At 32.4% G+C, this 19,767-nt stretch overlaps 1 protein-coding gene across 2 annotated transcripts; it reads right to left on the bottom strand.

Moving 5' to 3' along the window:
* Positions 1–2,103: 2,103 nt before the first annotated feature.
* LOC134724894 (testis-expressed protein 2-like) lies at positions 2,104–19,762 on the bottom strand. 2 transcript variants are annotated; one of them, XM_063588221.1, is made up of 8 exons: positions 19,611–19,762; positions 12,927–14,325; positions 10,871–11,752; positions 9,974–10,200; positions 9,244–9,333; positions 8,203–8,403; positions 7,188–7,308; positions 2,104–2,234 (listed from the first exon to the last, which is right to left on the bottom strand). In XM_063588221.1, the coding sequence occupies exons 2-8, from the start codon at positions 14,262–14,264 to the stop codon at positions 2,133–2,135; spliced, it is 2,961 nt and encodes a 986-aa protein (XP_063444291.1). In that variant the 5' UTR covers positions 14,265–14,325; positions 19,611–19,762; the 3' UTR covers positions 2,104–2,132. The 2 variants fall into 2 exon arrangements, with proteins under 2 accessions (XP_063444291.1, XP_063444290.1); XM_063588220.1 differs by lacking the exon at positions 2,104–2,234 and adding an exon at positions 5,158–5,908.
* Positions 19,763–19,767: the final 5 nt, after the last annotated feature.

Below are 19,767 nucleotides of genomic sequence, written 5' to 3' on the forward strand. Positions count from 1 at the left end.
TTGTACTACTTTTGGGACAAAATATATCAAATTTATAGAAAACTTCATCGCCTCTAACTCAAAATATGGACAATTTTATGTTTAGGGCGTCTTGAAATCTTTTGACAGCTTCCCAAGTGCTCATTTTCAACCTTTTTCAGCTGGACCAAATCACTACTTTCCTTAAAAATTCTGGACCCAAATTTGTTTACAGTGTAATTTCATCCCCCTACTTGCAATTTGAGGCAGTGAACATGGAGAAATAAATTTGGAAGGGGTATAAAAATTAATGGCAAGTAACCCACTGTCAACACTAGGGACTATATTTGTGAACAACGAAAATCAAGGGACGACAATGGTGGTCTCGGACCTAATAGGGTAGAAAGAGTTGACAAATCTTAAAAAAACTTGGTATGAACAAAGCTTAATGTATTATAACACTGCTTACAAAGTTTCATGACAATAGGATGTATATTATAGACATTATGTTAAGTTCTATACTCATCTTTGCGTGTAAAATTTTGACGTTAAAATTGAAAAATTTCAAATATCAACATTTGGGGCTTTAAAAATTTAAATATTGCAAAAAAATACTTTTTAAATGCCTTAATATATAACTTATCATGTACTTAAAGCAATAGAGTACTCATTTGATTTATCAGACTTGGCATAATTATTCAAAAGTCAAATTTATATGAGCCTGCGCCTAAAAATTCAGGTTTTTCAATGAAGGGGAGCCTTACATGAAGATGTTATATTTTCCAGCAATTTTAAACTTGTGAAGCTTTTTGGTTATAAATAATCCTTACATATGTATTTAAAGTACTTTAAATGGAAAGAAAAGTTACAAATAACATATCATATTAGTTTGAAAGGGTCTTAGGCCAAGTAAGACTGGAAAAAAAATAGGGTCAATTAAGGCCGTGCCACATATTTACATTAAAAAATGCATATTGAGGCTATAAGAAATAAAAATTTGTGTCTTTTTTATCATTTCTATACTCATGTGACATGATACAACAAATCTGAGCACAAAAATACTCTTGCAATTAACTTTTCTTACAAGCAGTATGGGCTGAAACAAAGATTTTTGCCTTTTTAGGGAAAAACTTGCATGCAATTTATTCTCAACAGGCTTATATTTAAACCACTTGCTATCCTACAGAAGAAAAGAAATATATTATGTGAAATGGAACAGGTACAATAGACATTGTAAAGTGCATTTGATACAAATTTAGTGAGGTCTCTAATATGGACATCAAATTTTATATACCAAGCTCCCCACTATTGTGTTCATCCAAACAAGGCGTTAGACAAGGGTCATTTATACAACACATTTTGCACATTTTATCTGAGATAAACTTCTTTTCTGTAGATTCAGAGTTCATAGATAAGTAAAAGAAGCAGGTAAAGACATAGAAACACAAATATTGACACATAAAAACCTGTCAGATAGAAAGTCAGGATGCCATTTATGCATCAATATTGAAAAAGTTATAAAATGCCTATTTTGACCATAAAATGCCAAAATTGGTCGTTTTTGCAGAAATTCTATAAAATAAAAGTTTAAATCCTTTAGTTTCATGCTATTTGACAAGTTGACACCATCAAATCATTTAAGGAAGTTGCCAGAGTACAAATTCTATATTTACAGATTTCACCTCTTAGGTCCGAGAACACAATTAATTCGTAGTGCATTTTTTTTAGAACATAAATGAAAATAAAAAAAATCCCACCTGCGCTTTCTCAAAGAAACTTTTACAGTGTGTTGTACTACTTTTGGGACAAAATATATCAAATTTATAGAAAACTTCATCGCCTCTAACTCAAAATATGGACAATTTTATGTTTAGGGCGTCTTGAAATCTTTTGACAGCTTCCCAAGTGCTCATTTTCAACCTTTTTCAGCTGGACCAAATCACTACTTTCCTTAAAAATTCTGGACCCAAATTTGTTTACAGTGTAATTTCATCCCCCTACTTGCAATTTGAGGCAGTGAACATGGAGAAATAAATTTGGAAGGGGTATAAAAATTAATGGCAAGTAACCCACTGTCAACACTAGGGACTATATTTGTGAACAACGAAAATCAAGGGACGACAATGGTGGTCTCGGACCAGATGGTCAAAATTTTTATAAGTTTGAGATTGTTTCTAGCTATCTCCTTTATATTCATTTCCATATGATCCTTTTGGTAGATACTGTACAAATGTAGGTAGAACTTGATCATCCATGTTTGGAAGAACAATAGTTTTCTATAAAACAAAACAATAATTGGTAAAATAAATCAAAATAATACTGAAAGATTTAAGTAGCTTAGTTTTTTTTTAAAGGAAATAGTAATTTACAGAATTTCAAATTTTACAAATCATTTAAGAAGATAGAAATCAAGGTAAAAACAGAACCTAAGGGAATAAAATGAACTTTAAAAAGGTGTGAAACTGGGTGTGAAGATAGGGTTAGTGTCTTCTACATTAAATTTTGTATACCAAAAAAGTTTCATTTTCCCCGTTTATGATGTTGATATAATGTGACTATTGAATCAATTTAACAATAAGCTACATTTTCCCTCTGATGATATTGATATACAAGTACCGGTAACTATATTAATATTTCACTGCTTAATGAAAAGTTTTTACAAGGTTTTGATTAGATTTGAGTACAAATATCTTTTAAAATTCCACAGAAAAAGAAAATGGTAACAGAGGAAATTAGGAAATTTATATGTTAAAATGTGAGGTTCATACTGCATGATAATATTAGTTACACAGTGTGTAATTGTCCTAATACGAGAATTTATCGGGTCAATAAAATTCATATCGGGTGAGGCAAAGCCAAACCGGATATGAATTTTATTGACCCGATAAATTCCATATTAGGACAATTGAACACTGTGTAACGAATTTATCCTGATTTTGTTATATTACATATTATTATATTTAAATTCAATATAATGACAACATCAACCAAACATATTTTAGATATTTAATCTAACACTGTGAAAAATTTAAGTATTAGGACTATGAAGCAACTCATTTAAAAAATATTAGATCAATGGTAGAAGGGAGATAATCCCAATTGACGTAATAAATAAGGGAGATAATTCCTATTGACGTAATAAAAAATTGTACTGAAATTTATTAGGACAATATCAGCCAATCAAATTGCGAGAAATTTCTCTAAATCAGGATAAGCAATAGTATAATATAACAAGAGAAACACAACGATATGGCAGGAAATGATCGAGGAATATTGCACAAACACTTTTATGATCTTTTATACCATACATTGTAAAATATGAATTGTTCTTGCTCACTCTACATGTGCTATATTCTGCATGCAACATTTCTCAGAGATATCTGAACGGCATAATCATTTTATATAAAAGTTTGGAGTAAAATGAATAAAATAATTATAAATATAAATGTTCAGATAACTTACACCAAATAAAAAATAATAAATGCATATTATTTATATGGGTCTTAAAGTGGAAAATGTTCAAGGTAAATTACATTTAGGGGAAGAAAAAACTAAATATAAAACTTAAAATTAATATCACACAAACAGAAGTGTATTTGTAAAATCAATAGAGGTCTCGAAAGTAGACATTGTGCATGTTGAAAATTAAATCAAATGCCCTGCCAAGAAACCTTAACATTTGAAGATATCTGAATGGTTGACAAAAGCAAAGGGAGATAATTCATTTTCAAAAACAGCAAAGGGATATATTGTTCAAAATGGCAAAGGGAGATAATACATGTTTAAATTTTGTATTATAATGATACCTTAATAATGTTTGAAAATACTAGGTCAGAAAGTGAGAATGACAAATAACAAAAAAAAACCACAGGTTGAGAATACATTGTATATAAAACCGTGGGGTAAACAGATTTAACATATTGTGTATCAATACCTTACATGAGATTATGATATCAATAATTTATTCATAACATTGGTGAAAATTTCAAAAAAAATAAGCACCAATTAGATTATAGTTATAAAAGGATTACGTAATCGATTTTATGTCAGATATCATATGAGAAGTGGCCAGAGAAACTGATAAAACTAAAGATTCTAAGGTGCTTAGGTTTCAATTTAAAAGTTGTATTGATATAAATGAAGCAAAATTAATTAAAGGTAATAGGGAAAGAGTTGAAGGCAGAGCATACATAGAAACAAACATACAATTTGTATTTAGGTTTTATTATTTTTTAGCCTTTTCACCATTTTGGTACAAATAGGAAATGTTAGATGTAGATGGACACAGGCAAGTGTGATCATACAAGATTTAAAGGAAAGGATCTACCATGAGTTTGAAAGACATCAGGGTATGAGGGATAAACACAGGAACTAGGATGGAATTATGCTACAAAGATGTGTATACAAACTTGTAAACTGTTATTTAGTTAATTGTGGGGATATTTAAATAATGGTAATTTTTGTGCACCATATCATGGAAAAAAAAAATTCTATTTCAAGAGGACACTGTACAATATAAACAGTGGTGGATCCAGAGGGAGGGTTCCTGGGGTTGGAACCTCCCTTTTTTTTAGACTATCGATGCATTTGAATGGGGACATATAGTTGGACCCCCCCTTCCCCTTTTGTCCTGGGTTGGGACCCCTCCTTTTTCAAATGGCTGGATCTGCCACTGGTGAATGTGTCTTAACTCCTGTATATTCAATATTTTTCCTAGGAGTACTAACTTTCTTATGAAACAACTTAAAAAAAATAATGCATATACATGTACTGCACATGATTTTTGTTGCAGTGTCATGAAAAAGCTCACATGATTTGGTATTGAAGAATAATAATGTACTAAACAAGTTGTTTAGTTTTTTGTTAGTTTCAGAATATGTTTTTTAAATGTTGATTTAATTGAGTAAGATGATGTGAAAAATATCATGTCTGATTAGTTGACTTATCAGAAACTCAAGCCTTTATATAGACAAATAAATATTCATATTATTTTACAGTACATGAGAAATAATTTAACAAACAAAATATTTAAGAACAATATCACATAAAAAAATTTAGTAGATTTGCTATTCAATTAAGCTTAGAGAAAAACTTCCAAAGGTATTAACTCATTCACAATGCTACTAGTTCATAACATATGAGGCTTTAATATAAACACCACAAGAGACCAAATGACATAGAGCAACTATAGCCTTGTCTTTGTAAACTTTCACTAAATTCTCTATAATTTTGGCTTATCAGTGGTGAAACTGTTAATACTTTATGAGACAAACTTAACAATAATAATTCTCTTTCATTTTCACACAGGTTTATGCAACAACTTGAAATATTTCACAGTATTTATTGGAGGCGAAACAGATAAAAAATAAGCCCAATAATGTCCCGTCTGCTTTAAAATCTCTTAAGCATCATTCAATAAAGACAGATAAAAATATACTTTGACATATTTTACATTTTCAGTTTCTATATGAAAACACTCAAGTTTGAGGTTTTTATTCTTAAACTTAAAAAAATCCTTCACATGCAGATGCACAGAAATTAAAATATTCATCATATTCTGCCTAGTGACAGAACTGCACTTTAAAAAAAATTCTAATGTTGATGTTATTGATATTTGAAGAATGTGTTTATAAATGATTGTAAAAAAGCTACTCAGCAGTTAACAATATTAAAGTTGTACAAAAACACTACAATAACAAACATTAGGAAGCTACAATCATTAGGTTGTCAGTGCATTAAGCTTTGGATTTCCATGGTAACATAAATGGCGCTGATCTCTGAATTTAGGCACTACTGTGACTTGCTGACATTATTACACAGGGGAACCAGTTTGTGAAGACAGGGATGCAGTTGAAGGAGGCTTAGGAACAACAGGCACTGTGTCAGTATCGTATTCTGGGAACAGTATTGGGATAACTAAATCATCTAGGTTTGGCATGACCAAGACTCGCTACAAAAATCAACATTTAATGTTAAATACATCAATATAATTTCAATGATTACTGCTGATTCATTATTATTCGTGGAATTTTAATTTTTGTGGATTTCCTGATGTGAAGGTAGACCACAAATTCAAATGTTCAAAGAAACAATAATTTAAAGTTTTAAAAAAGTACAATTTTAAGATTGACTTGTATGCAGATTTTGACAAACCTACAAGCTCTAGTATTTGCAAAACACATTCATTCTTAATCCACCAACATTTGTTTTCCGCAAAAGTAAATGAATCAACAGTACATCTTCATAAGTATGTATATATTTTTTTCTCTATTAGTGTTATGTATTTTATTTCATTTTTATAAAGTGTGTTGAATCATAAATATTTAAGCTATTAATGCAGAGCATCTTGTTTCAATGTAAATGATGAAGACAGCTATAGAATATATACTGATGTTGAATACATGTACTCAGTTTTTTTTTATAATCTATATTATTGTCTCATTTACATATACATTTGTACCTAATTAGAGTTATAATTCACTGTTACTAATAATTGATTGATTTCTAGATATCATTGCACTTCTAATGTAACAGAATATCTTCCATTTAAAAGAATGATATGAAGGCTATATTTCAATTGTTGTAAACACAATCCTATCCTCTTTCCCTCTTGTGTGACCTACTGATTTAGACTTATCACCTGTTTTGTACTTTAATAAGCATTACAACTGGTGCCACAGGATATGCTTACCCTTCCAGAGCACCTGAGATCTGAGCAACACAAGTGGTGCTACAGGATATGTTTACCCTTCCAGAGCACCTGAGATCTGAGCAACACAACTGGTGCTACATGATATGCTTACCCTTCCAGAGCACCTGAGATCTGAGCAACACAACTGGTGCTACAGGATATGCTTACCCTTCCAGAGCACCTGAGATCTGAGCAACACAACTGGTGCTACATGATATCCTTACCCTTCCAGAGCACCTGAGATCATCCCTGGTTTTTGGTAGAGTTCATGCTTGTCAGTCTTCAGTTTTCTGTACTGTGTTTCGTGTACTGTTGTTCGCTTGGTTATTTTCTTTTGTTTTTTTGCCATAGAATTGTCAATATGTTTTGGACTTGTGAGTTTGAAACCTCTGGTATTTATTCATCTAGCTTTTACACATAACATGTATTCTAATTGATGATTAAAATTGAAGCCATTTGAAATATTTTATGACTTTCACAATCATAACTTGTAAATAATTTTGTAAACTAGTGTCTCAAAAATTACTAAATAACTAACCTGAAATTCAATAGATAATTTTTTCTCTATAAATTCTGTTATATGCGAGACAGTAACTCTCCTCTCACCAACTTTGGGTTTTGCAACTAAAGTTAATTTGGGGTTTCCTCTAAATCCATACCTTCAAAATATTAAGAATATGATGCATTTCACCTCTAAGAATGAAAAATATGATGCATTTCAACTCTAAGAATGAAAAATATGATGCATTTCAACTCTAAGAATGATAAATATGATGCATTTCAACTCTAAGAATGAAAAATATGATGCATTTCAACTCTAAGAATGAAAAATATGATGCATTTCAACTCTAAGAATGAAAAATTTATCACACATTTCTTGTAAAATAAAATATAAATAAACTAATAGGTTTGATGCATTTCCGTCAAAAACTATGGTTTTGGTGAACATCGTTCGTGCATTTAGGGGCATCATCACTTCCGTTCCAATGTTGAGCGAGTGGTAGTAAACTATAATACTATATAACACACATTATTCTGCAAATTAATATCTCATAATTGACAATCAGCACTGCTGTCATTAGGGGATTGTGATTAAAAACTTATAAAACAAAATTTAATTCTAGTTTATCCTGCACAATGACAATCACTTAGATGCTTGATGAACATTAATACTGTTGGGATACACTGGCTGTGCATAATTGACGAGTTTTTTCCAGTGACAGATGAACTCGAAAGTGGTCTATTCAAATGAGTAAAATATCGGTTTAATTAATGTACGAAAAATGAAAGAAAAACAAATATGTAACACATAAACAAACAATTAATACTGAATTAGAGACTCCTTACTTGGGACAGGCACATACATAGAGAATGTGGTGGGGTTAAACATGTTAACTGAATTCCAACCCTCCCTCTAACCTTGGACAGTGTTGTAACAGTACAATATAGGAACGAACTATGAATATCAGTTGAAAAAGACTTAACTCATCAGATGGATAAAAATACTACAAATACAAGTGGATGTGGACATATGTACACAAATAAAAACATACCATATTCTGTCAGTAGGTGGGGGAGGAATGTTGATAGCTAATACTCCCGACAGGAACCGTAACTCTACTGTAAGGACCAAGGGTGTATTGGACACCTCTTCCATTGCTTTCTTAACATACTTCATTTCTGTGGCTGATTGGAAATACTTAGAATCTGTGATCTTCTTTAAATATCTCATAAATCTACGTTTACCACCTCCACTGAAAATATAATATAAATCATTAGGTGAACAACCATTTAACTTCGAGGTGGGGGGGATGGGGGGGGGGGGATGTTTTTTCCTAAAATAAAATCTTATCCTCAATTTGGCACGATTTGATGAAAAAATATTGTGGTCAAGCAGATGACAAAAATAATATCCTGAATCCCGATTTTCATCATACTTTATAGTGTTAAATTTAAAAAAAAATTAATTTGATTGATACTGTTGAAAAACTAAAAAAAAAAACTATTCCTTCATGTCCCTCACAAATAACACTGCGGTAAGTATCAATAAGTCGGCCTTATGTGCATCAAAGCACAAAGAGGATTAAGTAAGTAAGTATCAATAAATCAGGACGTTGTAATGGAAAGGATGTGAAATCCCATTACACAGTATTGCATGCACGTTTGAATGGAATGTCTATACCCAATGCCAGGGTGCTTTAATTTGTAGGTCCTGATAAAAATATGACAAAATATATATATCTAACGGTGGTAAGTTTCGAATTTTGGAGAAAGAACCATCAACTGTCTGTTGGAAAACTGTACAAGTCCCTTATGCATATTCAGTAAACTAGAACTTTGATGAGTGATGAATAATAAAACCCATTACACAGTATAGCACTGCTGCTTATTATATAAAGCATGATATCAATTTTTTTCCTAATTTCTAGTTATTGTATGAAAATAGCTAGTACTCATTTTACCTTCTTTTCCTTATTTTCTATTTCTAAAGTTATCCCTTTCTCATCCATTTTTTACTTTGTGTGATAGGAAAGATAATGCACAATGTTAAAATTTAATGTCAAGTATGAGTATTTTAAAAAATAAATTTGAACCTTTCTTCACTTCCTTGAGAAGCTACTTCTTCTTCTTCATCAGTTGAAGATTCAGCGCTGTCTTCTTCTTCCTCGTCAGTTACTGCAGATCTATAAATAAAGTAAGTAACATTAATATGAAATAGCTGCAATGAACATGTCTAAAGAATAGCAAGATATTGAAACACCTTCATTCCACTAAAAAATAAAGAAAAATTTAAATATTCCTAAAATATAACTTTCATTACAATCAAGCAAGGGGAACTTAAAAACCATTTTCCATATTTTCTATACTTCAAGTGACCATGACCTTTGACTGATTGACCCCAAATTAAAAAAGACTGATTCCAATTTCCTATATTGTCAATCTTTATAAGTGCTATTCCCATCTAGCTAGGGAAACTCAAATTACCATAAAATTCTTCCTTTTTTTTTAATTTAAAAACTGCGACCTTGATCAAATTTGTTTTCAACATGTTCAAGATAATATTAAAACTTAACAGTTCAAATTGTACTATCATACATATAGCATTATAGAGGGTACTTAAAACATAATTAAGATAATAGTCTCTACTGCATAATTTTTTTCAGAATATCAGGTTGTTTTTTATTAATGTGATTATATTGATATAGAAGGTACTAAAGCATATCATGGTCTATCGATAACCTGACCAAAGTTAAAATCTAGATAGAATTTACTCCCCTACCAATTTAAATTATAAAGTTTGTCACTACATGCACTAATACATACTTTGAATGAGGTTTTCTGGACTCTGTGGAATCTTTAGCAGCTTTCTTCAGTTTCATTAAGTTTACTTTAGTCTCAATTGTCATTTTAAAGCCACCTCCATAGTTTATGTCTAAATCTACCCAGAATCCTTGATTATTCAGGAATGGCTTACCAGCCCTGCGTATCACTGGCATTTCTGATCCAAGATTTATATCTGTGATTTTAAATGCTTCTATAAAATATGGGATCTACAAAAGAATAAAAGCAGACAGTTTTAACTCAATTTGTTTAAAAAAAAGTTGCATTACTTGATTTTCATGATCATGATAATATATGAATACAAGAAGATCAACAAAACATTGAAAAAACCCATCAAAACAGCATCAATATGAAACCATCTTTGACATTGTACATGTAATATTGCACCATGGCTAAATTATCATGTTGTGATTGGTTTAATGTCGCCTTGTAGTGACCCTTGGTGGATCTTGTGTACTGTGCTACTACAAAGCTGTCAGTTTTTATTGGTGGCCAGGTAGTCCCAGTACCTAGAGGGAACAACTAACCTTCAGTAGGTAAAACTAGTATCAATCCTAGTCAAGTAATATTAAAAAATCAATTTTTTTGTTGTTGTGAGAATTGGCACCAATTTCTCAAATAGACCACAAATGTACCTCATGTGACATACCTTTAATATTCAATAGCGATGAATATCATGAACACAAATATCAACATAATTTCTCAGATAATCCTATACTACCGGTTATTTTTCTTTCCTATCTTTAGTTATAAATCAATGAAAGCAGTCATATGACTCAATTTAGTTTCATGGACCATTATTCACACGATCCACATGTCTTTTTGTATACATCATGTACATATTAAACAGATATATGTATATAGATATATACAACTTACATGTATTTTATCTAGTTTCTTTTGCAACTTGTCCATTACTTTATCAGCCCAGTATTTCTGATGAAGAAAATCCCATGAACATCTGGAAATCATAGCATTTACCCAAAGTAATTGAGTTTCACAGTCAATAATGTTTCCTACACTTTTTTTATTGATTATAAAGTCAGTATAATATTCCCTAGGCATACATCTACCCATATAAGAAACAAATTCTTCCATACTAAAGGGAGCAGATTCTGTTTCGCCTTGCTCATTCATTGGTGAAGATGAACCAGTTGAACTTATAGAATCTGTTGACCCGTGGCGCTTATGTTGAGGTGTCCCCTCAGAACTTGAACGCTTATGTTGAGCCTCTGTGGACGATGCTGAAACATTTTGTGTTTTAGAGGAACCTTTTTGGAGAAAATATTGCTTAATGACTTCTAAATGAAGCTTTAACGGAGTTCCTTTACATGCAGCGTCAATCTTTTTGAACCACTCTTCCTTTTCATGACAAGTCCTTGCAAATAAATACAGGATGCTGGGACCACACTTATCTTCACTTATGATTTCAAAACCTTGGTCCGACTCAGGCAAAGATTCATTTACTTTACTACCTGGTTTCTTCAAAGCAATGCATATTGGGTATTTTTTACTCCAAATTCTTTTTTTCACAAGACCAGGAGGCATTAGGAAGACCCTGCTTCCTTCAAGGTTAAAAATTCTCTGATGAATATATTCAATATTTTTGGGAGGTTCTTCATCCCACATAGCTCTCTTAGCAATATTAGTTTTAGGAAATCTTAGACGTAATGTAACACCATCTAAAGTGACATGAACTGAATGTGTATTGTTAATATGATAGTTTTCTTGATTATAATCTGCTATTTCATTCATCCAACCCTAAAAAATAGTAAATATTTCATAACATGTAATTATTCAAACTGGAATAGTTTTGAATTCTGGAAAGAAATATAAGACAAAAACTCATGTGCACATGGCTAAGGTTCAATGTACTTTTCCCTTATATCTTAGTAAGAACTAACCATACACACATTGTTAACTCTATTTTGTTGGGTTATTTCTCAATTTTTTTAAAAATTAAAAAATAATTCCTTGTAACTGTGAAGCCTTGTTTAAAGAGTTATCATGGTTATTGCATGATATTACAGGTTTTCTTTTGTACAAAATTTGAAGTGATTACAGTAGTAAGGACAAATGGATTTTATCTACAAATGTACATTACAGTTACATTTTTTTTTATTCTTTAGCAAACCCTGAATTACCACCAAACTGTATAAATTTGTAGCTTTCCATAATTTATGACTTCAATCTGTTGTCTATCAAACTACAAATACTTAAATACTAAAGGGTCATAATTTGGGATTGGAAGACAGGCACTTTATAAAACCTTAAAAACCTTACATTTAGGATTCAGAGTGAAGATTGGTCAGGCAGCCTGTTGAGGTCAGAGTTAGAAATATTTGTCCAGATATGCAAGATATGATGACGTGTCTTACATGCGGAGCAGGATCTGCTTACCCTTCCGGAGCACATGAGATCACCCACAGTTTTTTGGTGGGCAAATGGTGGGGTTCATGTTGCAAAGTATTTAGGTTTTTTATGTTGTGTCCTCCATACTATTGTTTGTTGGTATGTCTTTTTCTTTTAATTTAATGCTATGGTGTTGTCTGTTTTTTCTAATCTATGAGTTGAATTTCGCTTTGGTATCTTTTGCCCTTTTTTTTCAGTACTTAAAATTTTATGTAGCAGATTTAAAATCCAGTTCAGTGATTTATAAAGCAAAATGCATGCTTCATGTTCACTTGATTTTTGTTCAGTATATTAGCATGCGCTTAGCAATTTATTTTTCTCTGTATGTTAAACAGCAATCATCCTCACCATCATCATCACCATGGTCACCATCAGCAATCAAATTGGCCGTTTTAAAATATATCTCGTTTAATATTCAGATGTAAAGTAAAGGAAAGGTGTATTCTTTGGATAAAACTAATTAAATGACATCAACAAAAATCATGTTAACATATATAACCTTTCCCACTCTAATTATAATTACCTTATGTACTGTAACACCATCAGCAAGGCTAACATCCTTCAAATTAGGCTCTGTCATCGGCTGCAAATCTTTGACTGGAATTATCTTGGGGGAATCTTTAGGCATACTTGGCTTTGTTAAAAATATATAAGAAATCCACCCAAGAGAAGCAATAAAACTTCCTAATACCATTCCAGAAATATATGACGGCAGGGGAAGGACAATATACAAAAACATAATACCAATCACAATCAGGAATTTTTTTGTTGGAACATGTTTTTCTACACTTTCTGCTACACCCTGTAATTTTGACGAATGTGACTGAGGTTTTACTGTAACTGTTTCATCAGCAGCATTATAAAATGTTGCCTCTTCTAACTCATCTACCTTATCTTTGGATAATTTTGACATCGCTACAGGGGAAGTAAATTTTGGAACTTTGCTTTTCACTAATCTTCGCTTCAAAGAAGTTTTTGGCTTCTTTGTTTCAAAAGTATTGTGGCTACTTGTGACAGAAGGTACCCCTGTAAAATCTTCAATCGGTTCATTTGAATAAAAGTCATCTACAATATTGAATTCTTCAACTTCCACTGTTTCTATTTCAGTATCAGAATGTGACTTCCCTTCAAAAACATCAGTGCATTCCTCCAGAACTTTGTCAGGAGTTGACTTAACATGCTTAAGCTGTTCGACTGTTTCTTTTTTCACTGTATGTTGAGTGTCTCCCGTTCTTTCAACTGTTTTACTTGTGTCAGTATTTATTGCCTTCATTTCTTTTACTTTTACTTTTTCATCTTCATCTTTCCCGATATTTTCAGATAATTCTTCAATTTTTTTCCTTGCCCTTTCAGCTTTATCTTTCACAGCAGAAGAAATTTCAGCCACATTCTGTTTCAGCCAGGACATCGCAGAGCCCTCTTCTTCAACAGATTTTGAATATTTCTGCAGTTTGTCTGCACTTGAGGATCTAATTGGGATGGGTTCAGCCGTAGTAGTGTTAGCACTAATATGAGAAGGGCTATCCAAACTCCTCTGTGAAGCAACAACTTTTTTTGCTTCACCTACTTCTTTTTTTATGAATCTTTTTTTATCCTCAGAAGGTTTGTCACTTTCTTCACGACTTTTCTTTTCTGTAGAAATTTTATTTGGAGAGTCAGGAGGTTTGTTATCTTTTTTTAGTTTGTCAGATTCCACTTTCTTCGTCAATTCTCCCGTCATAGTCGTCAAATCTTCCTCATCATCTTCATCTTCTTCTAACGACTTAAAACTGAATTTCATGGCAGGTGTAGAATCAGTCTTTTTACCCAAGCCTTTTGTTGGTGGTGGTGGTCGAGCTGGTACTTCTCTTTTAAAACTCATGTTGTTAGTTGGTTGTTTTTAATCAGAGAAAGTACATGTTGTCCAGATATATGTTTGAGTACTGAAAGTAAAAAAAATATGAATATATGAATATCTGTAACCGCAAATAAGTGAAATAAGGAGACATAGATATAATAGCCATAAATTTGGCTATTATACATTATATCTATGGTTTTTACAAGTAATTCCCGAAACTTCCTAGTTATCATGGTTATTACAAGTAATTCCTAATTTTCAAATGAATTTTTACACCCATGTAAATTTACTAATGGTGACTGTTCACATTCCAAGAGTCAATAGAGAGTGTAAGGATCAAAAATCTTTTGTGCACAGCTTGGGAACATGATAAGACAAATGACCAATTCAAACTCAGCTCAAAGGATGGAATTTTAAATGGATATTACTTGAGGAATCAATTCACTTTCTCAGCAATCCATTCATTACCTTTGCAAGATTCAACACGCCAACAATCAGTCAGGTATGGACAGGGATTCCTGAAGTGTGCATGTAAAACAGGTTGTGTTCAAATGACATGCAAGTCTAACGTTTTGAGTAACTCAAGATGTCACAGCAGTTTGTTATGTCATAATAAGAAACTTGCATTCATTGTGTAAATATATGTAGGTATTCATTCTATGTAATCATGTTAATTGATTAAATGTACATTAGATAATTTATGTATAATATATTATAATTTCATGGATTTATTGTTTTGCATGATCGATGTAAATTATTTACAGCGAGTTTCAAAAATTAAAAACAGCTAGCTACTGTGAAAGTACTTTAATTCGTGGGTATTAATTTTTGTGCTTGAAGCAACATTTACATGTTCGTGGGTTTTTATATTCGTGGACTTTAAGTTTTCTTAAAAAAAATAAAAAATCGAAAAATTGAAGCCATTAGAAACAAAAGTTACAATTGTCTGGATTGAAGGAAATTGCAAAGTTAACATTGCCATGTACTTAGAGATCACACTTATTAACTGAGATGGAGTCATCAACAGATTAAAGACCATTAAAGGTGTTAATTAGACCATAAACATGTCACCTAAGTAAAGAAAACAACTGTTACATAAAACAAATACTATAAACATATCTTGAATTGTTAAATAATTATTATCAAAAGCGAGCCCAGCATGAAATATTTATGAGAATTATGAGGACATGAAATGAACACTTTATCAATGCTTGGAATCTGACTATTATGAGGGAGGGTAGGTCTGGTCCTGATCCCGAAATCCCATGTTTAAAAACATGAAATCCCGAAATCCGGACTAAAAAAATACGAAATCCCAAGGTCCCGAAATTAAAAAAAATAATTCCCGGATCCCGAAAGGGTAAATCCCGAAATCCTGAGCTTAAAAACACCCGATCCTGGAGTCCCGATAAAGGTCCTATCCCCCGTCTTTTATTGATCCAAAATATTTTAATAATTCAAAAGATAATTTTTTTTTTTTATGTTTTTAAAGATTGAATGGGCTGCAGTTGTAGTTTATAGAGCATTTGCCCTGTAACTACTCCATGTATTGCAGTATTCTCATTTCGGTGATATTCAATATTCTTTCTAGATCATATCAGTAGTCAAACCTACATGGGGATCTTTCCATGTCTTGATTTGGACAAATAAAGATGAGAATGGAAATGGGGAATGTATCAAAGAGACAACAACCTGACCATAGAAAAGAAAACAGCAGAATGTCACCAACAGGTCTTCAATGTAACGAGAAATTCCCGCACCCGGAGGAGTTCTTCAGCTGGGAATCCGGGTCCGTTCCCGCCCAATCATGTTCGCGCCCACTCACGTTCGCTCCCTTTTACGTTCGCACCCTACACGTTCGCACCCTACACGTTCTCACCCGAAGTCCGTTCGCACTCTACACGTTCGCGCCCAAATAAACTATGAATTCTACAAATCGTACATTGTAATTTTTTGTAAAAAATAATAATGATCGATTCAAAATTACTCTAAAAGATAACACCAAATTAGGCTGTGTATAAATACATATTAACAGTAATCATACTTAATTAACATTTAAAAATCAATCATCAAATGAAAAAGAGAAAATTATATGATAATTCCTCAAATTTGGTTCAAGAAAATAAAGCTATTTGGTATGTATTCATATAAAAAATATCTAATAATTCAACTAATTTCGACCTCCCTATTTCTTATACAAATTGGGCGCGAACGCGAAGGGTGCGAACAGACTTCAGGGGCGAACATGTGAGGTGCGAACGTGTAGGGTGCGAAAGTATATTGGGCGCGAACGGACCTGATACCTTCAGCTGGCCCCTAAACAAATATATACTACATGTAGTTTAGTGATAATAAACCCCATTCTAATTTCCAAATTGTACACAAGAAACTAAAATTAAAACAATACAAGACTCACAAAGACCAGAGGCTCCTGACTTGGGAAAGGGTTAAAAATGCGGCATGGTTAAAATTTTAATGAGATCTCAACCCTCCCCCTATACCTGTGTCATGCCAACAAGGGTACTTATAAAGTGAGAAACGGAATCGAAACGAAACGAAACAAAATATAACGAAACGAAACGAAATACAACGAAACGGAACGAAATATAACGAAACGAAACGAAATGAAAAAATGAAGAAACGAAACGAAACGAAATGGAAAATGAAGAAACGAAATACAACGAAATAAACGAAATAGGCCTATATATAATATATCTTTTACGTTGTTATAGGAGGTTAGGATTTTGATTTTAAAAAGGTGGTGTAATTAATTGGTTTTTTTTTATTCCAAGTTCCGAGGTTCCGAGTCCAAGTTAAGGGGGCTACCATTTGATTTTTTTTTGGGGGGGGGAGAGAGAGGGCTATGATGAAATAAAAAAAACCCTGCAGGACAGGGATTTGAGTATAAAAAAGGCAAGACAGGATTGTTTAGTAAAAAAGAAGGCAGGATGAGCAACTGGGCAAAAAAACGGGATAAATTTATATGAAAAAGGCAGGACCAAATATAGTGAAAAATAAAAAGGTAGGACAGAGATTACAACTAAATAAAATGCAGGACAAAAAAAAACATCCTTGCCCATAAAAATCAAATGGTATCTCCCGAAGTTTGAATTGGCGAAGTTGTATTTGACAAGACATTAAAAATGTGAAATGCTAACGGCTGACGAGTAGCCATAACGAAACCTAATTTGAACTGAAAAAGAGATCTGAGGTGAACGTTCTGTGTTACTCCCTTTTTTACCAAACATGAATTTGAATGGAGATTTTAATTTGGAATGTTTTTCTCCTGGGTTGGAGACCCCTTCAATCTTTTGAAAATGACTGGATCCGCTGCTGACGTCGATGAGAAAGAAAATCAACATACCTAGATGGTCAGAAAGAGTCCACTATGTTTTAAGTGATTAACAAATATCTACATCGTGTTGCAAGCTGATTATCTCAATATTGAAACATCTTACTGACAGCAATTCGGACTTGTGTGTAGATTAAACCAGTATTTTTGGTTAAGTTGCTTTCAAACTGAACCATGAAATCATTACTTTTGAGTGTAGTTACTTTTGAACGTAGTTTAGACCGACATATAGACAACGTTCTGTTCCTCAGACTAGACTACTCTAAAGGGCGATTGGATTCGTTTGAATTGTTTTATATTTATTATTTCGGGCCTTTTATAGCTGACTATGCGATATGGTCTTTGTTCATTGTTGAAGGCCGTACGGTGACCTATATTTGTTAATAACTGTGTCATTGGGTCTCTTGTTGTCTTATTGGCAATCTCACCACATCTTTTTTGTATGTACAAAATCATTCCTTTCCCTGAAATCTAGTAGAACAATTGCTTAAAGTATCTCTGAAACAAAATCAGTGACATGACAAAAATTGGACTTTGACCAATGAACCATGAAAATCAGGTCAAGGTCAGATGACATTTTTTAAACGGCAATTTTCATTTTATTAGCATCATATAAACCAAATTATTGATAAAGTACACCCCTTATAATGAACTATAGAAATGGGGTCCAAGTCAGATGATACCTGTTATTTGAATACAGCAAATATAGTGCACCTAATGCTTAAAGTATAGGCGATATGGATTTGACCACGAAAACTTAACACTGACGTGCATGCAGATTTTACAAGATACTTAATTGTGTATATTTTGTATGCATGCACCTGTCCTGGATTATTTAGGAGCCTGTTGTTCATGTGGTTGTTGTAGTTCATATGTGTTTTCTGTTTCTCGTTTTGTATATATTGTATTGTGTCGCGGATCATACATATTCTGAAGTGTTGATATTGTTTAAATCGCGTCTTTTTCATAGAGTTAATATTTTATAGCGTCTTTTTATTTTATAATGTTTAACTTCTGTCTAAGGTTAGGTTGAAGGTTGGCGAGCCTGTTAAACTGTTTAAACCAGATGCATATTCAATACTACTGTCAGTAACCTGTTGTTCAGTGGTTGGTGTGGTTCATAGGTGTTTCTCATTTTCTATATTTTGATTTACTTGTTTAAAGTTTGTATTCAATAGCAATTTTGGGGACTTTATATGTAGCTTGCTGTTTAGTGTTAGCAAAGACTCTGTGTTCAAGTCGATGCTCATTGAACTGTTAACTTAAAATGCATTGCAACTTGGATGGAGAGTTGTCTCATTGGCACTCAAACCGCATCTTAATTATAGCGTTGGTTTCCTGTTTAAATAGTTTTACATTGATCATTGTTGACCCTTTATATCTTGTTCGGTGATTGTTCATGAGTTCGTATTGAAAGGCCGTACTCTAACCTATAATTGCTAAGTTAAACTACACTGTGGCTTGGATAAGAGTTGTCTCATTCGCACTCATACATCATTTTCTGTTTAAAATCAAAATCCTAACCTCCTATAACAATGTAAAAGATATTTTTTATAGGCCTATTTCGTTTATTTCGTTGTATTTCGTTTCTTCATTTTCCATTTCGTTTTGTTTCTTCATTTTTTCATTTCGTTTCGTTTCGTTTCGTTGTATTTCGTTGCGTTTCGTTGTATTTCATTTCGTTTCGTTATATTTCGTTTCGTTTCGATTCCGTTTCTCACTTTATAAGTACCCTGCCAACAATGGGTTTTTGAATAAAAGTGACTGACTAGATGATATTTTTAGCATGGTCAATGCTGTAAAATGAATAAAACTGTAAAACATAAGTGTAAATGCACAGATACTTTTAAATAACATTCAAATAGTTATTCTTTTCTTAGCAAGGAAGAAGAGATGCAAAAAAAATAGTGAAAATAATCAGATGCCAGATGGTCAATGACAATTTGTTCAGCTATCACTATTCTGTCTATTAAATGTGATGACAACACCAAACACCTTTTTTTTAAAATACACATTACCTATATTATGTCTTTTTTCACAGCATTAGTAACGACAATGTCTATATTTTGTACTTTGAACTGTTCCAGGAAATTTTGCTTTCTGCTACACAATAATAAATTAGAGTTGTCACCCTTACGCAATTGGTCTGGTTCCATGTTGTCTCTTTTAGAATTA

Source organism: Mytilus trossulus, chromosome 7 (genome assembly GCF_036588685.1).
Source record: "Mytilus trossulus isolate FHL-02 chromosome 7, PNRI_Mtr1.1.1.hap1, whole genome shotgun sequence".
NCBI classification, from domain to species: domain Eukaryota; kingdom Metazoa; phylum Mollusca; class Bivalvia; order Mytilida; family Mytilidae; genus Mytilus; species Mytilus trossulus.